The following is a 27,195-nucleotide window of genomic DNA, read 5'->3' on the forward strand; positions in this document are numbered from 1 at the left end:
TCAAATGAGATAAAGCTGATGTAATATTTAAAGCTTCATATAAAAAAAAATAATTGTAGCTTGTGCGTTTATAATTTTGAAACTAACAGAAGAAATTAACAAAATGTTTAATGATGAGGACAAATAGAATAAATTGGCTGCAATAGCTTTACATGATTATGAAATGCATCTAGAAACAGAACAGAAGAAAAAAACAATATTGGTAGAAGCCAATTTTTATATTTATTTAACTGTTTTCGCAATATCAAACATTTGAAACTCATTAAAATTAAAACCGTTTAACAAGTTTTAATGAAATTTGTTATAAAACTATTTTGAAGATTCTTTATTAATATTCTTGTATCAAATTTCAATTAACAATTGTGTCAATAAAAAGTCACTAATACCTACAGTTTCTCAAATTTTGGGAACCTGGAAAACACTCTAGGCTTTTTTTACACGCGTATGATTATAATTATGATCATTATAAAATATATTTCATATTTTTATACAAAAAAAATTTTTTTTGAAGTAGAACAAAGAATTAAAAAACATCGTCATTTTCCAAAGACACAAATTTTTGTATTACTAGCTCTTGTAGTTAGTTACTTCAAAGATATTAAACTAATTCTACTGAATTCTAAATTTTTTTTTGTACAGAATGATTTAAAAAAGCGAAGCTATAAATTCATAAGCTGATATAATATTAGACAATTTTTTGAGATACACAACGTCAAAGAACCAGATATATCCAGATTATTTCCAAATAACAATTTATTACATGGTTTAGTACAAATTAGATCCTGAAAATACTAAACATATCTGTGTTATTAGTTTTTCAGAGAATATAGTTATTATAGAGAGGTTAAGTTTCTTCTGTTAATGTTAGGTCACTCCAATAAAGACTTTTCTTTGAAACATATCTCCTAAACTGTTTCTTTCGTGACACAGAGGGTGCAGAAAATTTTTGGATATATTCCTATTAAACGAGTTGATATTCTTATCTTAAATGTGTATCACGGAAATACAGTCCGTACGATATTTGTTGAGATAGAATTCCAAGAAGACCCCTGCGTCACTTTCTTGGAATTAACCGCATTCGACACCCGAGGTAGAAAGACATTGACGGCGCGGCGTCCACCGTATCACCTTGCCGTGCATACTGTGATTTGAATTACAAAGGCGTGTTTCTTCGCAAAAGTGTATCGTCTTGTACATTTTCACTGTAATTTCTTATTAAAGTAAATCAATGGGGGTCAAAAATAAAATAAAATAATTTAATTACCAGCCAAAGAGTATCGTGTTTAACGTGATTAATATATTTATTTTATATATTTTTTATTAGTCTGAAAATAAAGCGGAAAATTTCAAGGCACTCCCCTGCCACGGTAAATTGTTACAGTAGTTCTGATAACAGAACTTTATTGGCTTAATCTTTTCTTGGAATTCTATCTCAACAAATATTGTAGGGGCTGTATCTTAGTTAAAGGCATTTTTTGACCGAAAGTAGAATTTCTTCATGCCACCAGGGGCGTAGCTGTGGGAAGTGAATTCGTACAATTTTAAAAAATTTGCAGACTTCTTCCACTGGATACGTCAGGTACACGATTAGTATTATAAGTTTTTAATTTGACATACATTTTTTACCATTTTGTTAATTATTCAATTAATTTGGTTTCAGTTTGGTATTTTGTAAAGGACCGATAAAAAATTGGAGGAAACACATGTAGAACTACGATTTTGAAACCAAATTAATGGTATAACTCACATTTGTTAAAATTACAAGAATTAATATTTTATATTTTTATAAATATTTCAAATTTAGTACTGATGTATTTTTACATACCCTTCAAAAAAAGCACTAAAAGCTAGGATTTCCAGTTAAAAATAATCGAACACTTCATATTGACTAGTTGAAACACCCTGTATATATATTTTTTTTTTAGATAAATAAAATACATAACTTATAATGCTAATTGACGTGCTTGAGCATTTTTTTAAACATTTTTTTTTGTTTGATATACCGAATGTATAATGAAATATTAGGCAAAAATAATATAACATACTTTCTTCCTTTGACAAATGCTTCAAATTTAGATATGCACTTTTTTATATAACAAATAATTTCCATGGCATTTCCATTAAAATGGTAATCCGTTACAAGTAGATACTACAGCAGCTAAAGATAATTTAATATAACTTAATACATCTATGGTCTTGTTTCCATTCTGTGGGTATGCAACTACAGTTCTGTTTGTATACATAGATAGATTACCAATTATTTACAAATAGTTCCGAAAACTGAGAAACAACAAACAAAAAACAATAATCTGTATCCAAATTAAAATGAAATCAAATATTACCTCATCGACCATGTAATATTTTAGTTGTTAGATAATTTTTCAAAATATGATCACCTCGTCATCAAACAGCAAGTATAAGGTCTAAATTGCTTGAGATGTCATGACAAATGTTCCGTAAAAACACAGTGACTTTTAGGCCTCTCGACGAACAATTATACAACACATTGCTCGTACGAAGAAACAGCATATGGTAAATAAGAATACATAGTTTTTCGTTTTCAAGTACACCTTTTCTGTTCTGTAACATACATCACCACCCACAATACATACACTTAGCCTGGACATTGTTTCAACTCGATATCCACCTGCCTTATCGGCCCAAATAATTCTTTTATATTCACTTCTCGAGTTTCATTCAATATTTTCTTGAGCAGGTGTTTTTTACGATTACATCCTCCGTATGATTATAGGTACGAGCACGGTGTTTTGTACGCCAGATTTAAAGACCTATAATTTATTTTATCGTACAGATTTTTTATGCCATCTGTATCGGGTGTTTAGATAGTCCTAGCAATTTTAATGTTATTAAAAATTTAACAGTGGAAAGAGCCTGTCATTGGAAACAAGAGTTTATAATAAATGAAAGATTTTTTAACTAATTTTAAATTTTATTTCGTGGTTGTTTAGTGAACATATTTTTAATTTTACATTTCGTGAAGTAAGTTAGAGGGTGTTACCGCCATGTGACTGTCATAATCAAAGAGGAAAAAACGGATAACGAACGACTGTATCAAAATGTGTAAGTGACGAGAATTTTTCATGTTTTATTTTTTATTTATAAAGAAGTCGTGGGGAGTAGTAGTGTTATTTTGCCTACGATACCCTTTAGGTATTTCATTTGTGTACATTCACAAAATATCAGTGGTACCTAATACTTTTAGTATGTACAATGAAAATTACAAATACTTTTTGGAAAACTGTGTTAAACTTGAGATGAACTAGCTTGTTTCTAGTTAAACTTGCTTGACGAAGATTTGGTGAAATCGTGGATAATTTTCATTGCATCAATTAAATTTTATAATAATAACATCAATCAGATCCTGCCAGACTAATTATATTTTTAAAATTTCATCATAACACTGTGTTTTTAGTGACAAATTTTTATTACTAAGTTAAACAAAGTAACTACTTTGTTTAACTATGACTAGAACTAGATAACTAGAACTAGAACTAGTACTTAGATAACTAGAAATAAGTACATTACTTACAGAAAAAAAACTCAAAACTGCATGTCAGATTCAATTAAAATGATTATAAAAATTGGAGAAATTAAATTTTCATTAATGACCTTAATGTTTATTTTCTATAAATTTCAAAATTTTAAGAAAAAGATTCATAACAAATTCAAACATTTAAAAGTATTTCAAGGATTTTTGGTAAAGAATAAAAATTCCAAAGTTAAGGCTAAATTTCATTTCATTCATAAAAACATAAAAATTAATTATGACATGTGGCGTTACCCTTAATTTGGCGGGTGAATCGAAAAAAATACATAATATTTCAAAATATTAAATTTCTAGAAAAAGGTTAGGAACAGTTTTAGTGGGTACGCAAACATGAATATGATTATTTTCCTTTTCAAAATAGTGATTATAAATTATTATAGAGAATTAAATAACAAATTAATTTTTATCAAAGTGAGAGCATTAAATTAAAAATTATTTAAAATGTAATTTACAATATTTAATTTCGTATAATGTACGGGTCTCTGGTAGCTAATTTAACAATATCTCCTCTATTATTAGAGATACACTCATAAAACTGTATCATACTTTTAAAATTAGTTCTAAAAATGCATTCTGTCCAAATGCAGAGGATCCAGAAATAAGTGGGCTGTTTCCTATAGTGAAAATAAAATGATTACAAGTTACCGTTGCATAATTTTGCTTCCTCAAACAGTTACGGCTAACAAAAAATTTAATAACTTAATTTTTGTAAATTCTCCAATGAAGTTGATACAGGAAGAAGACTAATGAGCTTGTTTCTTACCTAGAGCACACAAGTCCTAAGTATGTCGGATACAGACTTTTATTATTTAGTTGGTTTTTTTTAGAGGTATGGGGAAAATCCAGGTATTTTATGTAATAACGCTTTATTTACTGCAAAAAACGGTGTAACTTCTACATGTTACTAAAATGCATCCTTCCAGGTTACGATTAAAATCAGTTTACCTACCACTATTTGATAATAATATTTAATAATATTTACTGAGATATAGGCTTCTAAATATTGAACCCTACACGGAAAAATAAGCCTTGCAAAAAATTACTGGATTATTGTGGTCCTCGATTTTATGCAAAAGAAAACTGTGACAATTATAATCGTGTATAAAAAGTATGTCGTATAATTTTATACCTCCGTTTTTGTAGTAGAAAGTTATCTATAGCTACTGTGAAATTATTTACTAAACCATATTTTAGTAGACTGTTGTGTCTTTATATAATTTTTTTAAAGAAATTAAAATATGTATATTGGGATGGATCTAATCTTGAAAACAGTAAGGATACTTTGTTACACCTGTGGCATTTACACCTTTATTAAATTAGTCAGCTTCAGAACTGACAACGTCAGTTGTTCTTGACACCCATTCTGGTTGTGAATAACTGTCAATTTACTTGAAAAACTATCGATACTGTGTCAAAAGTTCTTATTTGTTGGCAAAAGCTGCAAATTGTTTTCTAAATTTGTTTATTGACTGTACTTGAGTATCGTTTGTTTTATGTTTAAAATTGTACTATTTTCTGTCTGTACTTGTGTTGCTTTTGCAACTTTAATTAATAAAGTCATTGTTTAAGTTAAATTTGAGTGTAATAATTTGTGATATTTCAGTGTCCCAAGAGAATTTCTAGAAGATTTGTAAATATTTTCAAAGGTATTCTAAAAAATCAATCAAAATATGATAATTTAGGTTAACTTATCTATATTATATAAAAAATTTTTCTTTAAAAGATACAGATCGTTAAAATAATACTTTTCAAACAATTTTGAAGATATTAACTGCAACTTTGACAGGAATTTTCATTATTTCATTGCGATTGTTACGAGTTATTTGGCCACTTCGAAAAACAAATGAAAAATTTGGTCGTCAAGAAATCTTATTCTAAAGTTTTTGTAGATACGCCTACTGAATTTTTCAGTATTCATGTACATGATTTATATGGTATTATTTTACATTTTAATTTTCTTTTTAAAAGCTTAAAGGGCTACATGCCATATTATGATGTACAGTTTATGACTTGTAAAGATTTTTATTGAGGATTTTTAATACCAATAAAAATGACAAACACATACCTACATATTTTTTTAACAAATTTTAAAAACATTTTAAATAACATTTCTGATAGTCTCAAACACAAACATCATTAAACTAATTCTCAACAAATTAATACAACTAATATTATTAGTAAAAAATTTGAAAGACGTTTTCTTTCTGCCGAAGTACCTTGCCGCCTTGTGGATCCTATTCTTAAGATTTCAATATTATGAATTTCTTCTGTATAAACAATACCTACTAATAAAAAAAATAAATAAATCCATTGAATTAAAATCGTGGAATTATTGAACAGGTGCAATTTGGCCTCGTCCAAACTGGCAGTTTGGAAATAATTGATTTAAATACTGATGCATATTTCTACTATAATGAGGTGAAACACCGTCTAGTTGAATCCACATATTGTTGCGGATGTCAACTGAAATTCTTAAATAATAAATTATTTCCAAATCACTGATTCGGACGAGGGAAATTTACCCCCGTTCAATGGCCACATCGATCTCCAGATTTTAAAACAGTAGATTTATTTTTTCTGGATATTGGTTGTGCTGAAGAAAATAATAATATTGAACATCTGAGAGATAGAATCCTCGTGGTGGGTAACGAACCTCGTCAGAAAAAAAAAAGGACAAATAAGATTTTCTCGAATAAAAAGAGTTCTCATTTGCGTCAATGAAGGAGGAGAGCAAGTAGAACAAAAATTATTGAATTAGGTTCGTCGTAACAAATTAATAAATTATTAATCTCTTCTGCATAAACAATACTATTTCAATAAAAAAATAAATCCAATCAATTAAAATCTGGAGATCGACGGGAGCAATTTGGTCTTGTCCAAACTGGCAGTAGAAAAAAAATTATTGAATTGGATCCATCGTAACAAATTAGTCAGTGGATAAATTTCTTTTCTAATAAAATCAACAGACTTGCATGAACTTTGGTGAATTTTTTGTTATTAGTACATATAAGAATTTTATTAATAACGGATTTACACAAACTCAGTTGCAAGAATTTATTGAAAATTAGTTTAATGACTATTAGGAATATTGTTTAAAATATTTTTATAATCTATTAAAAATATGTGTATGCTTTTGTCCTTCTTTCTATTTGTTTACAAAATTGTTAATAAATATTTTTTTACATCACATATTATAATTATTTACATTCTCCTTAAATTCAGTGCACATCATAAAGTGGCCCTCAGCCCTTACGTACGACTTTTAAAAAATGGTATTTTTCTCGGAAACTATTCGATTAATCAAGAATTTCTAAGAGAGGTAAAATAATCCCTAAGAAATTATATACCTTAATGCATTTTTCATTTGTTCTCCCAAATGCACAATTCTCTATAAACTCATAACAGTTGGAATAAAATATGTCTGTGATTACTGGATTGACTTTTTTTTGTGGAACTCCTGTAGAAAATCTCTGAAAATTTGAAATTAGTATCTACCAACATTTGCTTCCGGACACACTGGGTAAAAAAATATACAGGATAACTTATTTTAAATTTAGTTGAGTTATCACTTTAATAATTTTGTGGAATATAAACAATTAATTAAGTAATTAATAAATTATCTGATTTGAAATGGAAATAAGAAATTTCTTGATGTATATGTAAAAATTAAACCTGAAATAATTTTTGAAGTAAGTATAGAAAAATTAACAGTGCTTAGAAGAAAATTCTAGATTTTATTTAAGACTAATTGCACTATTTACATTTCTTCCTTTTTTCTGAGGTCTCTTTTAAATTTTAGGTTTAAATTTAGGACACAGATATTTTTACTGAGCTATAAAACGAAACTAAAAATATACCTACTCATAATTCTTCTAAAGTATGTCACAAAAAATAATAATTGAATATCTTTGAAACTACATCCAGTTTTCCCGCACTCAACTTTTTACTCAGCTTTTGATTTTATTGCAACGATGCCGCTTAATGTGCATAAGTCAAATGTCCCGCGAATAATTCTTGCCAATTACATACCCATGCGAAATGCAAGGGGAAATAATGACAAAAAACTACATCAAAAAGCGTAATTACAATAAAGCATAAGAACAATGTGGAACTTGGAGGCCGGACGCATAAAAAGTCAAATAGCACCACTAAATTATTTGAATCAACCCTTTCAGAAGGGAAATGTATAAATTTCTATACAGTTCGATTCATGTTTATGTAAATCGTGGATAACAGCATGTTTTACAAATACACAAATAAATTTTCAGCCAACAAGAATCGGAATGATGTAGTAAAAAATAACTCGCCTTCATTTGTCTTATGGAAGGCAAGGGTTAAAAGCGGCCCATTTAACAGATGCTCCTTGCCTGTCAGTAAAAAAACAAAAAGGAGAAAGTGAAGTTTGTACGTTATACGCACTCGATAATGACCATATGTGGGTGATGAGTTTCAATTGTTTTCTTAAAAACTCGTTTAAGAGTCCCGGCTAATGTATAATTAAGCTATTATAAAGGACGCGCAGGATTATCGAGAGGAGATGACCTATTTTACAACACCTTTTGTTCCCTCCTTGGTTTTAAATTAAAAATTGACATATGGTCACGACGAAGACTTGAAAAGTGACAGTTGTACACTCATAAAAATTTTATGTAAAATTACACACTAGGTTATTGGTTATGTATTTTTTTGTTATTTATTAAGCATTTAATTTTGTATATTGTAAATATATTTACCTAAACTAGAATTTTACTAACAAATAGGAAAACTACATCGTATTTTTAGGACGAAAAGAAAATTACAAAATAACCAAGTCAAGGTTTTAGTGGGATAAAGATCAATAAATAAAGGAGCACTATTATATTTTAAATCATTGCCAACGTTTCGGTGTTATTTTACACCATCCTCAGGGCTCTAAAATACAAACAATGTTTTTATATAAAATTCATAAAGATATTAAAATAATTTAAAAAACAAATCCTGTCACAATTACCATAAAACACGAAAAAGAACAATTCTAAAACAGCTCTAATAATAACATAAGTATTACTCAGTCACCGAAATTTGAAGTGTCTTTTCTTCAACTTAACAGTTCTAAATATTAAGAAGATGATAATTACAAAATAATGTGTAGCATTATTATTTTGTAATATTTTAGAAAGAATATCTTTTTTACATACTTAAATATTTTTCCACCACGTACTTCAGTGAACATATAAACTTGTGAATTGTACTTAAAGATAAATAATACAAAATATTATTAAAACCAATTAATTAAACAGCTTTCTTAAATTAAATAATATACAGGATGTCCCAGAATATGTAGGCAATCTTTCGGATTTGTACAGGGGACGTTAAAATAACAACTTCCTTTAAAAATTTTCCCTAGAGGGCCACCTTACGGAGATACAGCCCCCTAATGAACGCCCCTGAAAATGGATTTTTTTAATAACTTTTAAAATACTTTGTGTAATTTAATTATTTTCTAATACGATAGACAGATAATACTCCTTAAAAATTGACCCATGGAAACAATTTGGCTTATTTGGTTTCCCAGGGACGGACTAGCTGTAACTCAATAATGTCAATTTTTTTACACCCTTTACTATAAAGACACTAAAATATTTTTAAATAGCTTGAACCTTAAACTAAAAAAGGCACTCTTGGTTGATATCGATAAAATGAATTGTTTTCGAGAAAAAGCTATTGTTGTTTATTCTGTTTTTATTTCATCCGTAAAAAAAATAAACCGATGAAATTTACATTTCTTCTGTGCCTACCTAAAAAAATTTCACTTTTATTTACACTTGTTTTTTCCTAAAAATATTAATTTTTATAGGAACTTGTCAACGTCCCCTGCATAAACTCGAGAGATTGCCCACATATTCTGGAACACCCTGTATAATTTGTTGCAATTTTGAGAATAATCAAAGTATAACTATAGAGTGTTAAAAAGGCGTTAACCATAATTTCTATAGGTGAAAATAATGGGATTCTTTATTTAGGCGCTTTTGTTCCAAGATAAAGAGTCCTGTTTATTAACATATTTAGTTGAAATCTTTCACTGCCTTATATTTTATGCCAGCATATTTTTTATGTACCTACTTTTGGTAAAATGGGCGACGAAGGACCCACAGTTCAAGGATATTGATAGTTTCAACAACTTTTGGGCTGATTGCCATGTCATCGGTTTAGACTTTTTGGCGTTTCTAGAGACGTTTCGTTCTCTGCTTTAAAAGAAACTTTGAAACCAAGCCATGGGAATTGATATTTAGTACAGAAATGTCTTTATTTTATTATTCAATTTTGCAATTTTAGGATTTGGTTTACACACTTTTGGTGATGTACCATCTAAATTAGTTTTGTATTAAGAATTTTTTGAAATTCGTTATTTTTTTATGTTTAATATAATATTAAGTTATTTAATTTCAACTAAGCCTTGCTAAAATTAAAGTCAGCATATTAAAATGTACAAATTTTTTCAAGTATGGCCTAAGCGTATTCTAAAACAAAGAAAATCTATTACATATCCAAAGTTATAGACTCGTAAACCAAATTCTAAATAAAAAATTTTTACAAATGAAAAAATAAAAATTAAATGTCTGATCTAAAAATATATCCTTAAATTATAACGCACAATTATTTCTTTCTTCAAAATTACACAAACGATGTTTTGCCATAAGATAAAACTATAATGCAAATTTTCAACTGATTATCTTAAAGTTATTAATAAAAATATTATCTACTTACAATTTTCGATACCCTGTTTTTTCATTTAACGTTTTAACACCTTGTATAATATTACACTAAAATTATAGCAGTTAGGTATAATTCAAAAGTAAGAATTTATTCGTATTTTATTTATTTTTTATTTTTGCGCGGTCTCAGGTTATGAAATAGGAAGTGGTGTAGTAAACAAGTTAATATGAAAAAAATATATTAGTATTCAAGAGAAAGTGGTTTAGTGAATAATTATTGATTTTTCTAGGACTGTGGAAAATAAATATTCAAAGCAGAACTTTAAAAATACGTTGCTGAAACTATTTTTAACATTAAAATGAGAAACATAATAGTGTTTCGGAAATGATATTACAAATTTTTTAAATAACATTTAAATAAATAAATATGAAAAGTTCCTGCATGTCACCTTATTCTTGATATAACGGTGTTAAAAAGAGTAAATTATATAAATCCCTCGGTGTATCTTACTTTAAAGCTACTGAAGAGTACGAAAACATCAATATTTAAAACTTATATATTGTACTTGGTCCTTTAAATAAGTAGGGATGCTCTTTACAGAGATTACTTGTAAATGAAAATATGTAGCCCATATCAAAGGCTAGTTAAAATACAAACGCGTATAAAATATGTTGCCAACATCGGAATAAATTAAAGTCAAAGAAGTCATTAGATTCATTACAAGTGTTGATTCGTCAAACTTTACTTTGAATGAATATAACTGGTAAAAATGTGTGGTCGTCAAGTAAATAGAATAAATGTCGAAGTCGTTTCTTGAAACATCCGTACATTTATAAGCAGCTGGAGAAGTTTCACATTAAAAATCAGTAAAAGTTTTCAATAGATGCAAACGACCCCTTTATTAAAAATGTGTCACAGTTTTAAAGAATGTTCTTAAATGAAAACTTTTCTTTATATTATTTCAATTAAATTGGACGTAAAATTCTTCGAGATTTTTAATTTTAATCGGCCCAGAAAAAGAATAACTCCTTTAAATGAAGATAATTTTAATCAAAACGAAGGGACAATAACTGCGTATTAATCAATATTTAATTTCAATTTGTATTTTGTGATTCCGTTCGATCCATGTCCGTTATACATTTTTTTCTAATTGAAATATTTTTTTATTAACAAATCTGGGATTCGGTACGTGAGTAGTTATGAATTTTTTTTTCCAATCATGGAGATGTGTGTGGGTTATTTGAAGAAGTAGAAAAAATGTCTCGTTCGCCCTTCTTTGCATGTTATTAAAATTCTGCCATACAGCACGCATTCATTTTAAAAGCTGTGAAATAAAATATTGAAGATTTTTGGACCCCTCTAAAATAACTTATTGACACCGCCATCATTTAGAATTTTCCTTAACAATTTTGTTACATGCATTTTGAAAACGAATAATTGTTTACGGTTTTCAATAATGACAAAATTAAGAAATTTTGATGTTGATACTGAAATTTGGGAGGCCTAGAACTGATTATAACCTAAAACTGAACTAACGACTTTTATCTTTGCTACAAATGACGGAACAAAAATTCGGTCGGCGTGTTATCTATGGCCACAGCTATTCACCGCTTTTTATGTAGAGGATGATGATATTCCAGAGGGTCTCAATAAGTTGTAGCAAATTTGATTATTATATAAAAATATGTTAAACCAATTTTACATTTACTAGTTAAATATAACAATATAATATAAAAATTGTTGAACAATTTCTAGCTTTAATAAATTTACAAGAAATTAAGGACAATAAAACCGGATCTAATTTATTGGCTAATTTTAGGGATTTTTAGGGACTTAATTTTTACTCGGTAGTACCAATGTCAGTTACATTCGAATATTTTTGGTTATCTTCTACAGTTTTGACAGATTTATATTTAAATTAAGTTTTTTATAGGGACTTTAATATAATATTTTATATTCAAACATCGATAGGAAGGAAATACATATCTTTCTTGTCTTAATAAGCAACTTTTACTAAGAATGAAATGTATTAACACCAAAACATAAACTAACTTCTTGTTCTTAAATAAATAGCGTGTTAAAGATTTTTATTGTAAAAGTTGGTAGCTTCAATAATAATAATTAATATTTTTACCTTGAAAAAAAAATGTTAAACAATATTTTTCCCGACAAAGGAACGAGCGCAAATCCAGTATTTTACATAAAAATGGGTTTTTTGCAAAAACTACGCAACTTAGGTATAGTGAAAGCTATTAAAAAATTGTAGGGTCTACAGAAATGCATCTAATGAAATCATAAAACACAGGGTGTTCTATTTGAAAAAGTCGAGATTTTTCAAATTTTAAATTATCAGGTTTGGCACGATTTTTTTGCCCCCTGTATATCGCAGGTCAACTGTTGATACGTTATTTGAAAGAGCCATCTTCACTCTGCAGTTCCTGAAAAAAAAAATTCTAGCTCTCATACAATCATAATTATGTCAACTACTAGAAGTGACGAAACATAAGAAAAAAAATGAAAAGTCCCGTTAATTTTTCACGTAGAATTCGATAATGCCATCAAAAATATAGGTTTCCATTTAAAAAAATTAAGTTGGTACCTGCCCAGGAAAAACTGAACACCCTGTGTATGCAAATATATTTTCATTTTGTGCAACTCGGGAAAGCAGGCAACTCTGTAGAAAAAAAATTAAGTTATATCTTTTATTAACCTAGATATTGGACTTACACGCACTAGGTGGACACGGTGTATATAGAGTATAACACTTTACAACAAAAATTAGTTTCGGTTGCAACCGAAAAATCGGAAGTTATAGTAAAATATAACATACACCCCAAAAAAAATTGAACAAACAAATCTCTTTACCATATTATAAAATTGTCTGAAAAAAACAGTTATTTATTTTACAAAATAACGGTCAAAAATGGGAATCGCACTGAATCTCTTAATCCAATCAAGACATCGAGATCCTGTTTTCCCATTCAATTTTTGTCGATAATCGAGACTGTAACATCATAAATACTTTTGTTCTATCTCGTCCAGAAATCCCCCTCCCAAAAGTATCGAATTTAAACCACCCTGTACATAACAAACACTGCGCTAGGATTTCTAAAATACATAGTGACTTTGAGTTCTAAGGTTTTTAGTAACAGTATCTGTCAGAATCCCGCCACCTATATTTAATTTGCTCAATCTTTATCTGGAGTTTCATTAATTTACATCACATAACTTCAGTAGTATTTAGTGTACCTTAGTGTACTTGACCACTTACCAGTGTACCAGTGTATTTACTTAGTTAGTACTTATTGTACTTGGTGTACTTTACCAGTGTACTTAGTGTACGTAGTGTAATTTGATTGTGCCTATACATGATTTTTTGCAGCCACATCAATCTGGATAGATTTCTGTTACAATGAAAATATTATCTTCTAAATCTGATGTAAAATTTAAAATTCTGACTTAAAATTAAGCAGTTCCAACAATGATTAATGATTTAATTAACATATTTCTAGCTTTGTTATAGCGTCATCAGATAGACGCTTTTTAAAATTTTTATTTAAAAATATGTATATTTTGAGGATATGTCTTAACAAAGTTCCAATGCCTAATTTCACGCAGCCAATTAGTACAATTTTGTATGCCCTAATTAGGTTACCCCACAATAAGCTGTTCAAAGCGGTATCTATTCCTAAAAAATGTGTTACTCCTTCACCGTACGCAACAAAAGGTGTTTTACATATGTCTAGGTAATAACAGGAATGATGCTACAATAAAAATTCATTACTGAATTTGATACGCTACAATCGTCGATCGACCAAGCATTTCATTTGAACTCAACATTTTTTATACGATGACCCCTCGCGAGCAGATGTTCTGTACCTAGTTTAATTTAAGGGTTAACTTCGGTTGACCCCGTGCACATGTATATAACAAAAAAATACTATTTAAATGATGTGAACGCGTTTGGTTAGTATTCTATTACCCTTTAAGAAATTTACATAATCGATCTTAAGTATTTCTACTTCACCTACATTTTATTTTATATTATGTTGCTTCCGTAATACTATATTCATGTAAAATAATTGTAATTATTCTTTAAAAGACACACATTTACAACTTACATCGCTTCATAATAGAAAAGTTAAAGATATTTCATTAATTTGTGAGGTAAAAACAGTTTCAGTCATGGGAGATGGACTAAAAGTTAGAGAAAAAGTCCAGTGTTGATGTTATGTCGTTATAGTGTCCAATACCATCTATTTTAAATATTACCAAAAACATTTCGTTGTTGTTGTGGTTAGATTCTATTCAAATCCAATGCATTGCATGAAATACAAGCCTACTGAAGTCATTTAACATCACTACAAAAAGTTCCGGAGTTGCTTGAACATGGATCGATTTCAAAGAATCTACGCCTAGAGGCTGAATAAGTTTTACCCGATCTTACGCAGATGTCGCCTTCTGGACGATTTTCTCCGCAAAGTGACAGCCTTAGAAGTGTATGTCTATCAAATATAAGCCTATTGGAATCATTTAAGATAGCTACAGAAAGTTCCAGAGTGGGGCAGAAATTGATCTATTTTGAACATTGTCCTTTCAACCGTCAAGTGACATCCTTGGCAGACCGGACTTTCTACAAGCCTTAACTTGTGTAGATATTTGTTAAAGTCCCGGCACTTTCCTGAGCCGAATTTTATTCAAGCCGTAAGATGCCAAAGGATTATTAGAATCATTTTGTGGTTGTGGTAAATTTATAGAACAGGTTGCCCCTTTGCTTGTGCTTGCTTCAGGAGTCTGCACTCCTTGTATCTTTTTAGCAATATCAATTTTACTTGAAACCTCCAGCATTGACCAAGAGAGTTGCAGATGCGTGACGCAAGCCATGCCCTGTATATACGCTAGAATCTGTCAAGCCCAAAAATCGCATTAGGGATCCCAACAACATTAGGGATTTTTGATAGCTCATTAATACCAACACATTGACGTGTGCATTTTCTCTTTTGAAAATTGCAAAATAACCTTTTATGCACATTGAGGCCTTAGCTTAGAATATTTTCTAATTAATCCAATTCGATTAACACAAAATCCTTCATTTAACACAGCGAAGCTTCTTGGTTTGTTTGTTTTAGTATTTGAAATCATGATGTGGATATACTGCCCTTTGTCCTCTATATTATCTATGTTTAGATGGGTCAATTTCTCGCAACGACAAACGCCAAAAACTGCTAATATCAACGCCACCTAAAAACAACAAATTTAATAAATATAACTCAGTTAAAATATTCAGTAGAACCTACCTTATTCATAAGTTGATCCTCGTATAGGGCTTCACGCAAAAATTGTTCCATTTATTCTCTTTCTAAGACATTGGATTTTTTGAGTTGAAAATGTTTGTGCTTAGACTTTAGAAATGCCACTAGTCTTCCGAATTTAGAAATTTTAATGTTCTTAAACTCTCAAAGTTGACTTCAACATGGAATATTTAGTTCACAATGTGGATGGAGCTAATTTCTCACTTAAATTGAAAAAATAAGCCAGCAAGATATCTTCATTTACGGCTTTCACCCCTTCTTTGATTTTCCAATCTTGAAATTCCTTTGTATATAGATTTTGATTTCTCCGGAATGATGCCTGCCGCATTAGCTTTTTCTAAAATTTCAGATACAATTTCCACATTTTCCATTTCCAGCGTGACTTATATATACGGTAACACACTAGTACCATAAATAACTATTTTTAAAATATATTACAGTTATTACTTACATGTATTAAATAACCGATCTTCATCCATTTACTCGTTTGGTATTAAGAAATGTTGTTGACACAAATTATGAACGTTATTCCTACAACAGAAAGGAATTTGAAAAATATGTAGTGTCAGATTTAAACTCTGTTCAATTGAAGAGTTTTAGGAGTTTTTTCAATTGGACTATATGACCTTTGCTTTCGAAAGCTTACCATTCAGAATCTTAACAAAAACAAATAACTTTGCAAAACTAATAAGAGATAGGGTCCAATGAAGGTCCTCGAGGAACATTAATATCGTTAAAAGCAACAAGTACATATTTTTTATTCTTAGCTCTTTTGCGTTTAAGTTAAGTTTTAATCGTTAAAAGCGACAAGTGCATATTTTTTATTATTAGCTCTTTTGCGTTTAAATTACTTAAATAGAATCAAACCAACTCGAATTTGTTATAAAAAGTTGTCTAGATCAAATTTAATTACTAGATGTACCCTTTAATAACAAATTAGTTGCTAGGTATTAATAATGATACATATTTATCCAAATAATAGGTACTAGTAAAAGACATAAATAAGTTTGGGTTTCTGACTCTGGCAAAACTGCGCGAAATTACAAAAGAACTCATTCAGTTAGAAAGAATAAGACATAGGCTCAGCGATTTGTAATAGAAGCGTTCCCATTGCCGTATCCACTGCGCACTTATGGGCGGAGCTATCTCAGACGTAAACTTATTTATGTTCATCTGTACTTACAACATATTGAACATTGACAATATTTCCTAGGTTTGTTTCTAATCACAAAGATCAACACGAAACTCAACCGCGATATATTTATTAATATATTTCTGCATTTTAAAGTATGCGGCCTCCCTTCAGAAATTGAATTAATGGGTATATGAATATCAATAGATAAAAAATTTTGAGATATTTTGTTCTTCACGTGTCTTTTCTTTAATTTTAGGAGAGCGTCCATACAAGTGCCATCTTCCCGACTGTGGTAGAGCCTTTATCCAACTGTCAAACCTCCAGCAGCACCTGCGCAACCACGATGCTCAAGTAGAAAGAGCTAAAAACAGGCCCTTCCACTGCAACATTTGTGGTAAAGGATTTGCGACTGAATCTAGCCTAAGGACACATACATCGAAAGTAAGCCATGTATGTACACGAGGTTTTTTTTATTTTTTTAACGTTTAGTTCAGTTAAGATTTGTTTAACCAGGAAACTGTGCAACTTGGACATAAATAAGATACATTTATATATTTCATAGCAATTAAAATACTGGTGTATTGAATTTAGGCACTAAAACAGTCATAATAAGTTGGTATATTTTTTTGCAAGTGAGTAAACCTCAAGTTCTCAAAATGTTCGACAAATGTCCTCAAGGGAGGTCCAGTCATATCAGGGACATTAACAAATTAGGTGACTTAGGTATAACATTATTCATGAAACATTAATAGAAGTTTGAAATAAAAATGTTGAAGAGAATCTTGAGAAAAAACAAATAAACAAAGATTGCAAAAAGGCATCGGAAGTCATCTTAAGAATAGTAAATGAAACAATAATAGAGACGAGACAATAAATAGCTATTGAAGTGTAATTGTTTTTTTGAAACGAAAACAAATAAAGATATTCTGCTATATATCTACTGATATATTTCTACAGAGACATAACCTCTCTAATGCCTACTGATATACTATAACAAAATAAAATTTAAACATGCCTTGTAGATAATTTTGTCAATCTCAGAATTATAGTGAAAAAGATAACGTCATTAAAAGGCCTGTTAAAATATGATATACCTGAAGCAATGTATTCACGATAATTTCTTCATAGACAGAATTTATATTATAAAAAAATTAATATCATACCTTTTTAACTTGAAGATATTGTCAAAAAGTTGTACAGTTTTCAACAAATTCATTTATTTTTATTCCAGTTATATTGCTTTACACACTGTGCTCCCTTATGTTGTGTTTACTTTATTATTTAATTTTGTTTTATTTTTCAGTATATGTGTTCGCTGATATGATAAAACCTATGGATAAAGTTGACATATATATTTATTACACACTGTTGTTTTTAGAAAAAAAAATAATGACATTTCATATAATTTTTGTTTTATAGTCGACTTACAAGAAACATAATATATTTCATAAAATTGTAAGTCTATATACCTATGTATAATTAATTTTGCCTGAGTTTTGAATAAAAATTGCCTAGTTTTGAATATTGAAATGCTAGACTAATAGGGGCAATCTCATTTTAAACCGGTAGAGTTGTTCAAATTTATACATTTATTATTTCAATTTGATTAAAATATTAAAATAGCAGGAGATAATATCCACAACTTCAATTTAAACTGGCATATTACTTAAAATCATTAAATTTATTCATCTGCTTTTATTAATTTTATTTTAGTTTTGAGTAAAAATTGCTCACGGTTCAGATATAAAACTGGCATATTAATGCCTGCAATCTCACTTTAAACTTTATAACTTCAAGTGATATAGATTTATTTTTAAATGAAATATAAGTAGTACATAGGTATTACACATTTATTTTTATATATATTTTATTTCTGTTTTGACTAAAAATCGTTCGTGTTTCGAATATTAAATTGCAGATTAATGTCTACCATCTCATTTTGAACTGTCATGTTAGGTACTTAAAGTTTATTATTATTTATTCAGTAATACTTAGGTATAAATTTTATTCCAATTTTAAATAAAAATAACTAATGTTTCGAATTTTAAAACGTCAGGTCAATGTCTCAGTATTATTTTGAACTGATACATTACTTACAGTTGTTTAAATTATTCATTTGTTTTCTATAAATTTTATTTTAGTTCCGAATAAAAATCGCTCATATTTCGAATATAAAAATGCATGATTAATGCCCGCAATCTCATTTTGAACCGGTGTATTACATAAAGTCGTTCAAGTGGCACCACCTCGTATAAAACTAATTAGCTAAATAAATGGTTTCAGAGAGATATTTAAATAAATTTCAGTTTATTAACATGCACGTCGAGAGACTGAGTTTAGTCTAGTTTTGTTCACGCATTAATAAAATAATTTCAGGCAGCGAAACGAAACCCCATAAAATTGTCGACACATTTCTTATCGTATCTCTTAATCTCATCAGAATTCTTTAATAAATATTGTTGGTTTTCAGTGAAAGTAATCCCTTATTATATGCCAAAAGGATTTTCTATTAAAAGAACACCACCGTCTTTTGAATATTTAAGAAATAATTGAGGATTAAGACAGAGATTTTTCGATTAAACTTGCACCTGATACCGCACTTTGCAAATACTTTTCAACCCCTTCTTTTTTACCCTTTTGCCGAACGTTAAAGTATTCTCATAATAAGGCAGAATTTTTATCATTTATTACCTCCCTTGGAAGTTATTTGTCTTTTTTGCCGTCGACACGCATATATTAAGATAAATATATCTGGCTGGTATTCTACTGATTGTTTTCTTTAGATTCTCGTAAGTCTAAATATACAGAGTCAGCGCAATTGTTATATTATTAAATTGTTTAATATCTTTTTCTACGGCATTTTGCATTTTGAATGTATCTATCTTTAAAATTAATACCTAACCTAACGCAAATACAAAATTTCTATTTACGTCTCTATTTGAGTTGATTTACCTCTCAGTTACATACAACTGTTAAATGATTGATCAGTTTTTCAATTTCTTTAAAGTTAATACAACTCTTAAAAGATTTAAGATATGTAGGCATCTAAGAACATCTTAAAAATGTGCTGTGGGCTAATGAACAATATATGTTGAAACTATGGAAAAAACTATATGGTGGTAACGAAAAAACAATTCAATAAAATAATACTAGAGTAGTATAAATCTAGTACCCGTTTGCGAACAAAAGACAATCACATCAAAACAAAGCTAGCTGTTTGGAGTCAAAACTCAGCTAAGTGTGTTCTAAGTTTTACCAAATTTTTAATAGTAGCATTTCCAAGAAAACACCAATTGCAAATGGCTAGCCTAAACCTTTTGAAAGCCCACATTCTGCTTTCTATGGAAACGATGTTATGGGTTGGTGATGGTTATCTGTCGTAACCGAAGACCTGAAGCAATAAATGGGATCAAGATAATTCTCCTGATATAGTCTAAACTGGATCCATTGAAACGTCGCATTTTCTGCTGCAAAAAATCGTCACTGATCATTTGGATTACCATAAAATCGGTACCAGATGGGTTATCACAATTGCTAAACGACCAACATAAAGAAATGTCTACATGCTCTACGAACATCTAATTACACCAACATTATTTAGTATGTTTGCTAGATATTGCTGGTACAATTCAATCTAGTCAGCCGAATAGACCGGACATATACCGGTTTCAAACTTATTAGTTCTCATCAGGATGCCATAGATGGGACAACCATCGAATGATGCAGATTTTGATGTCTCAACTACAAGCATGGAATCATTGCAGGTGAAATATAAATGGTTGTTATATCTGTGAATGATCACTCAATGCCTAGACCTTCAAACATAAAGAAAGTCATACGGCTGTTAGAAAACTGTTTGACAACACACTCCTGCATATTGCTGTGAAGACAAGAATAACTTAAGCGTTTTGGGTGGTTATCTGCTATATGTATAGCTTAGATTTGGCACCAAGTGATTTCCACTTTCCCAAATGTCTGAAAGCTCCAAAAAAAAAACATGTTATTACAATTTTTGCAAAGAAGAATGTATCTATTTTTTGACAAGATAAGACCAAATCCACACATTTTTATGCCCAACCCAACATTCGTTACCACTGATTCTTGTAGAAAATATATAAACTTGTATTCTTTTCTTCCAAAAATTTATGGACGTTTTACTTTAAACAATGTCAATAATGTTGACGATTTAGTGGATATTCAAGCATTTTCTATGGTACTCCATAGACACACAGAATATGTTAAATGGTGGACTGGAGTTTTTGATCCACCACATTCTAGTTCATGGTTTTCCAAGACCAATATGTCCACGTTCTTGTTGTTGATACTATACTGGGTGTCTCTTATTGCATCGCATATTTCTTGATCTTAACCTCATGATAAAGATTTTTTAAAACCATAGAACCTAATCTTTAGCAAGACCTTTTTGATGGTGTTGAAATAAAACATTCGTTTTTGGTCTTATCTACAGTTTGTCCCGATATACAGGGATGGCCAGAAGTACGGAATAAAATTCATATCTTTTGAATGAGTTAATTTTTTTTAAAACGCCGAAACACGTTAACTGATTTTGATTTTTTCCCATCTTTCGATTATATAATAATTAATTTTTCTTCAACCCCCTAACCCCCAGCTACCCCTACTTTTTTTTTCAAATGGAAACATAAGGCATGAGGGGGCTCGTTGAAAAGCTTATAGAAAACCGAATCCAGCCATACCAAATAAACAAGTTTTATTTTTTCAATAACAAGTTTTTTTTCATTTAGAAATTGAAACAACTAGATAATTTACAAAAATAAACTCAATGTCGCAAATGCTGAAAATGTCCTCCATTCACTATTTGGCATTCTCCAAGACGATAGTAAAAGCTGTCCACAGCATTCTGAATGACTTCAGCTGGTAAATTATGCATCTCCGCCCTAATCTTGTTCTTTAAATTCTCAATATTATCCGGTCTGTCCTGGTAGACTCTTTCTTTCAAATATCCCCAAAGAAAATAATCCAGGGGTGTTAAGTCGGGGGATCTTGGCGGCCATTCAACTGTACCCCGTCTACCAATCCAGCGATTTGGAAACATTTCATCTAAGTATCTTCGAACATCAATACCAAAATGTGGGGGAGCGCCATCTTGTTGGAACCAAATTCTTTCATTCGGTATATCTGGATCAATTTCATGAGGGAAAATCACAGCTAGAGCAGGTATCAGGTCAAATGTTAGGAAATCCAGGTAGCGTGCGGCAGTAAGATTTTCTTCAAAAAAGAATGGGCCCAAGATTCTGTTGTTGATGATACCTGCCCATACATTAACTTTTTGTGGATGCTGCGTATGCGATTCGCATGTCCAGTGTGGATTTTCCTGGGACCAAAAGCGATAGTTGTGCCTGTTAACCACTCCATTTAAATAAAACGTAGCTTCATCCGAAAAAAGTACGTCTCGTTGAAAACCATTATTGTCGTCACACCGTCTCATCATTTCCTCACAAAATTGTAATCGCCTATCATAATCGTCTTCCAAAAGCTCTTGGACAAGACATACCTTATAGGGGTGGTATTTCTCTTGTTTCAGAAACATTCGAATTGCAGTTCGAGAAGCATCGTGATTGCGGGCCAATGAAACAGTTGAAGTATGAGGATTTTCAACAAGTTCTAATGCAATGTCTAATTTCTTTTCTTCATTCAAAGCACGTGCCCGTCCAGTTTTGGGCAAAGTCTGTACTGTACCGTGTTCCTCAAATTTGTGAAATATTTTACTAACTGTCCCTTGCGAGATTTGGTTTTCGGGATATTTCGCATTAAATAAATCGCGCACTTCAGCCTGACTTCTTATTTTGTCTCCACATCCAAGCAATATCAAGATTTCGATGCGTTGCCTTTCCGACAATACCATTGCAATTCAGTAAATAACTTGATTTTGACACAATAGTAACGTTTCGAACTCCAATTTACAACTAAAGCGAAAAATTAACCAGAAAGCCTGGCAAGTAAGTGGTGCCAAAAAAACGCAACATAAAAAATATATCTTTTTTGCGTTAGCAGTGATAGGTACAGTTTCAAATTCTTTATTTTATTCTGTGCAAATTCATGGAGGATAACACTGAAGATAATTAAATTTTATTTCACTTGTTAAGTAGGTGTTTTATACAACCCCAAAAACCTTGCTATTGAAAAAATAAAACTTGTTTATTTGGTATGGCTGGATTCAGTTTTCTATAAGCTTTTCAACGAGCCCCCCGAAAAACTCAAAATCAGTTAACGTGTTTCGGCGATTTAAAAAAAATTAACTCATTCAAAAGATATGAATTTTATTCCGTACTTCTAGCCATACCTGTATAGCGTAGTTATACAAGCTATTAATACATTAATAAATCCTTATTACAACTCGTCATTTTAAAGACAGGTTAATCTAACATGGAAAAGAGGATTTATATTTGGTTCATGAGATATTCTCTGCAAACGAGGCTATGTTTACAAAGTAAGGATTTTTTCGTTTTACTACCAGTTCAAGCACGACACCGGTTTTCCACAAATCTTGGACAGGTTAAAAAAATATATTAATTTGTGTTGAATCTGAAGAATATAAAATTATAGAAAAATGTCGCATATACCACTGGATTCTGTATAAAAAAAACATGTTTCTAGTGTCTAATACTATCTCGAACAAAAAATATGTAATACACAACTGGAACCGACCAAAATTTTAAAACGCCCCATATCTCTGAAACGAATCAAGATATCGTGAGAATACGCTGTAGAGAGCTTCTCGAAGTGTTCAATTTTTGACCAATTTTTGAATCCGATGTTCCTGGACTCTCAGCAACACTCTCGCGAACTGCTTCGATGTTTTGTGTTGAAGAACGGCCAGAGTTTTTAAGATCACTAATTGATCCAGTCTCCCTGAATTTTTTAATTAATCTCTTCACAGTTGATGAACTTAAATCACTATTCCGACCATATTTTGTACGAAATCTGCGAACTGTAGCTTCCAAACGTTGTTCTTTCGTGTTGCACTCCATTTTTTAACAACCCTAAACTGTCGGCTGTCACGCTGTCTTTTTTTCGCACAAATAGCGCAAAATTCAAATCGCGTGAATTTTGGGACACCCGATAGAAGAGGAAATAGATGTTCTGAAATCTAGAATCCTTTTTAACATCTTTTTTTGTTAGATTATTTATTATCTCATCATTTTTAGTGGATCTCTCAAAGCGAAATGCAAATCGGCGCAATGGGAAACATTAGTTACTGACAAACTTGCAACATTCTAATAAAAAGTTGTGTCATGCCTGCGATAGGTCCGGAACGCATATCTTATTAGAGAGAATTCTAACATGCACGTGAAAACCTAATTACTTATAGTATCCGAAATTTATAAAACAATTGAAATCGTAACATAAATATGAGGTACAGTGATTAAGGAAAACTTAAAAACATGCGTGTGTACTAAACATTAAAAAACGTTGCATGTTAAGATCCATTCCATTTCTAACCCTTTGTATTAGCTCTGTACCTTATTTCGGTCCTTAATTTTAATAATATCCCTCAAGACGTATTCCAGACGCGGTACCGCTCGAGCGGAATAGACTGAGTTACTAGCACTTTATATAAAGACAATAGTAATATACTTTTCTCTGGATCAAAAATAAAATATGTTTGAATATATAAACATAAAAGGCCTCAAAGAAATTTCTAATTTATTATCAAATTTAATTTTCTACACAGCATTTTATGAAAAATTTATGTCGGAGATATTTATTGCTTCAATTGTGGAATAAAAGATACATATTTTACTTGTCATTCAATACACAGTACCATTCTTGATAAATGATTAAAGTTAGGACGTTACTTTGCTATAAATTTTTGTTTAATGGACGAATACTCTGGAAAAATACCTTGCTTCACAGATACAAGATTTTACTATTTCATTACAGTCAGGAAATGATTTGAAAAAAGTAACTGCTAGATAAAAGTAATTAAGATTGCAATAATAATTATTATAATAATCAACGTAAAAAATGAAAGGTCTAATTTCCGTAAGTTACTATTACTTTTTATCTTATAATGAAATAAAAGCAATTCTATGCCAATATGAGAATCATTATGCTACTCTGAGAAAAATGTATAGTTACAATAAATTATAATATACAAGTTATAGTCTGTATAAAAATTATACATATTTTAGTTGTAATTAAAATTAAATGTTGTAATTTTATCGAGAAAATTTATATCTTATTTAATTTATAGTAACCAAACTAATTCACGGCTAAAAAATAGAAATCCTGAAATTATATCAAGCAATATTGTAAATTTAAATTAAATTATATCATTTTATAAAATTCTTGAAATGACAAGTATTGTATAGAAAAATAAACTAATTTAGACAGATTGCCAACATTTTTAACACTGTAGTTTAAAAAATTCATTTTATCTAAAAGTGATGTTTTTCACATACAATGTGTTCATCTAAGTGTCAGCTATGTATTAAACTCATTAAAAGTACAACTACCAACTAATGAGATTATAGGAAACAACTGCTCTGCGGATTACAGGCCCTGTCCAGAATTGAATTACACCCTCTATATCTATTAAACACAACTATGATTAGTCGTCGGCAGAATCACCAGACATAGATCGGTTGCAAACTTTGTCAAATTTTGTTGATTAATTTTTTCACAGACTAGCATTTTTTTCTCTCATTCTACTATTGAATAGATTATCTACGTACTTATTTCTTTAATATTCCTAGCTATTTGATATCAAACTTTATTGTATGAGAATTTAAAAAAAGTTATAATTAATTTAAACTTTTTACCTAGTTACATGTTTCAATTTACCAAAATTACTACTTTTATTACTAGTTATACAGAGCCTTAAGGTGAGCGTTTTCATGGTAATTTATAGCAGTCTTTTGACGACGGTTTTAGAAAACCTAAGCAAGTTAAAAACAATTTCTCTTCACTGCACCAGTTATACAAATTTTCTCTAGGGTATAAAATAGTTTAGAAGCTGACAATATATTCATAATAAAAAAAAAAGTATATTTCTACTTCTCATGTTTATCATTATATTTCCTGAACTTTACACGACTATTGAATATACAGAAAATCGCGTACGGTACTATAAACATAACCACATCCCGCAGAATGCTTCCATGAAATTGAAGTATTGAAGTATTTTTTAAAATTCTCAACAAAACAAAGTATTGGCGTTAAAAACTCCAAAAATAGTACAAACTGGCACATACTACAATCATTTTTCCAAGGCCTGCCTAAATGACAGGTGATTGTCAAATGTTTTTTTTTCAAACGGAACGACATATATTTTTGTATTTAATAGATTTTTTGCATGTACCTATCCAGCGATATATTATAACTTTCATATGTCGATGAATTTTGAAAAAGAAATACTTTGCCAGGTATAGCAAAAGAGAATTTACAATTGCTTACTTAAAAATAATTGACAATCGCGTATCATTAAAATTGGCGTTGAAAAAAAAATGATAGTAATGTCAGTCTACAGTATTTAACGCTAATCTTTTGTTTTTTAGAATCGGGCCAGAAATGACGGAGTTTAGCTTGTGGCGTTTCTTTATGAGACACCCGCTACAGTTTGTGCATAGCAAGATAATATTATTAATATTTAGCCATACCCAAATATATCTTTAATATTTTAAAGTAGAAGATTATTTATATACCTAAGATTGCCCAGACTTTTGGAATATTGAAAGAAATTTTTAACGTATCAAACATTGACGAAACAGAGTTACCTTTTTAAATAATCGTTGTCTGTATTCACAATTTATCCGTAAGAAACAATAAAAAAAGTTCAAACATTTTTTAAAGTGACCATTTTTGAAAACTCAAAATTTACGCAAGTTTTAAATTTGCGTCATTTGTGCGGTAAAGTGTTCTCAATAAAAAAAATACAGTGTGATCACTAACAATTCAGGGTTACTAAAAATGGAGCGCTAAACGAATGAACAACGCGTTTTCATTCTCTTGAAGAGATTAATTGAAAAATTCAGGGAGACTCCATGAATTAGTGATCTTAAACACTCTGGTCGTCCTTAAACAAGTCGTTCAACACAAAACATCGAAGTAGTTCGTGAGAGTGTTGCTCAGAGTCCAGGAACATCAAATCAGCACCGTGGTCAAGAATTGGACATTTCGAGAAGCTCTCTACAGCGTATTCTCACGAAAAATGTACATCTTCACGATTGCAGAGTTCAATTGACTGAAAAACTGAAGCATACTGATCACACAGAACGAAGAGAGTTCGTTGAATGAATTACGGAATTTAGCGATAAGGCTCATTTTCATCTTGATGGCTTCGACAATCGACAAAATTGTCGCATTTGAGATTTAGAAAATCCACTGATGATTGTTGAGAAACAAATTCATCCACAACGTGTCACTGTTTGGTGCAGATTTTGACCTGGAGACATCATCAGATCATTCTTCTTCGAAAATTCTGCTGGTCAGACAATTAATGG

General features: G+C 30.2%; 1 protein-coding gene across 3 annotated transcripts in view; it reads left to right on the forward strand.

Annotated features, from left to right (window-relative positions):
- Positions 1-27,195, forward strand: part of LOC108914543 (zinc finger protein 143-like) — a 144,766-nt gene that overhangs the window by 76,130 nt on the left and 41,441 nt on the right. For 2 of the 3 annotated variants that reach the window (XM_018720370.1, XM_018720372.1), the window contains exon 3: positions 16,968-17,161. In XM_018720370.1, the coding sequence (XP_018575886.1) occupies positions 16,968-17,161 (194 nt within the window). The remainder of the gene's footprint in view (positions 1-16,967; positions 17,162-27,195) is intronic. The other variant, XM_018720371.1, reaches the window with a different exon arrangement.

Source organism: Anoplophora glabripennis, unplaced genomic scaffold (assembly GCF_000390285.2).
Source record: "Anoplophora glabripennis isolate ALB-LARVAE unplaced genomic scaffold, Agla_2.0 scaffold516, whole genome shotgun sequence".
Classification (NCBI taxonomy): domain Eukaryota; kingdom Metazoa; phylum Arthropoda; class Insecta; order Coleoptera; family Cerambycidae; genus Anoplophora; species Anoplophora glabripennis.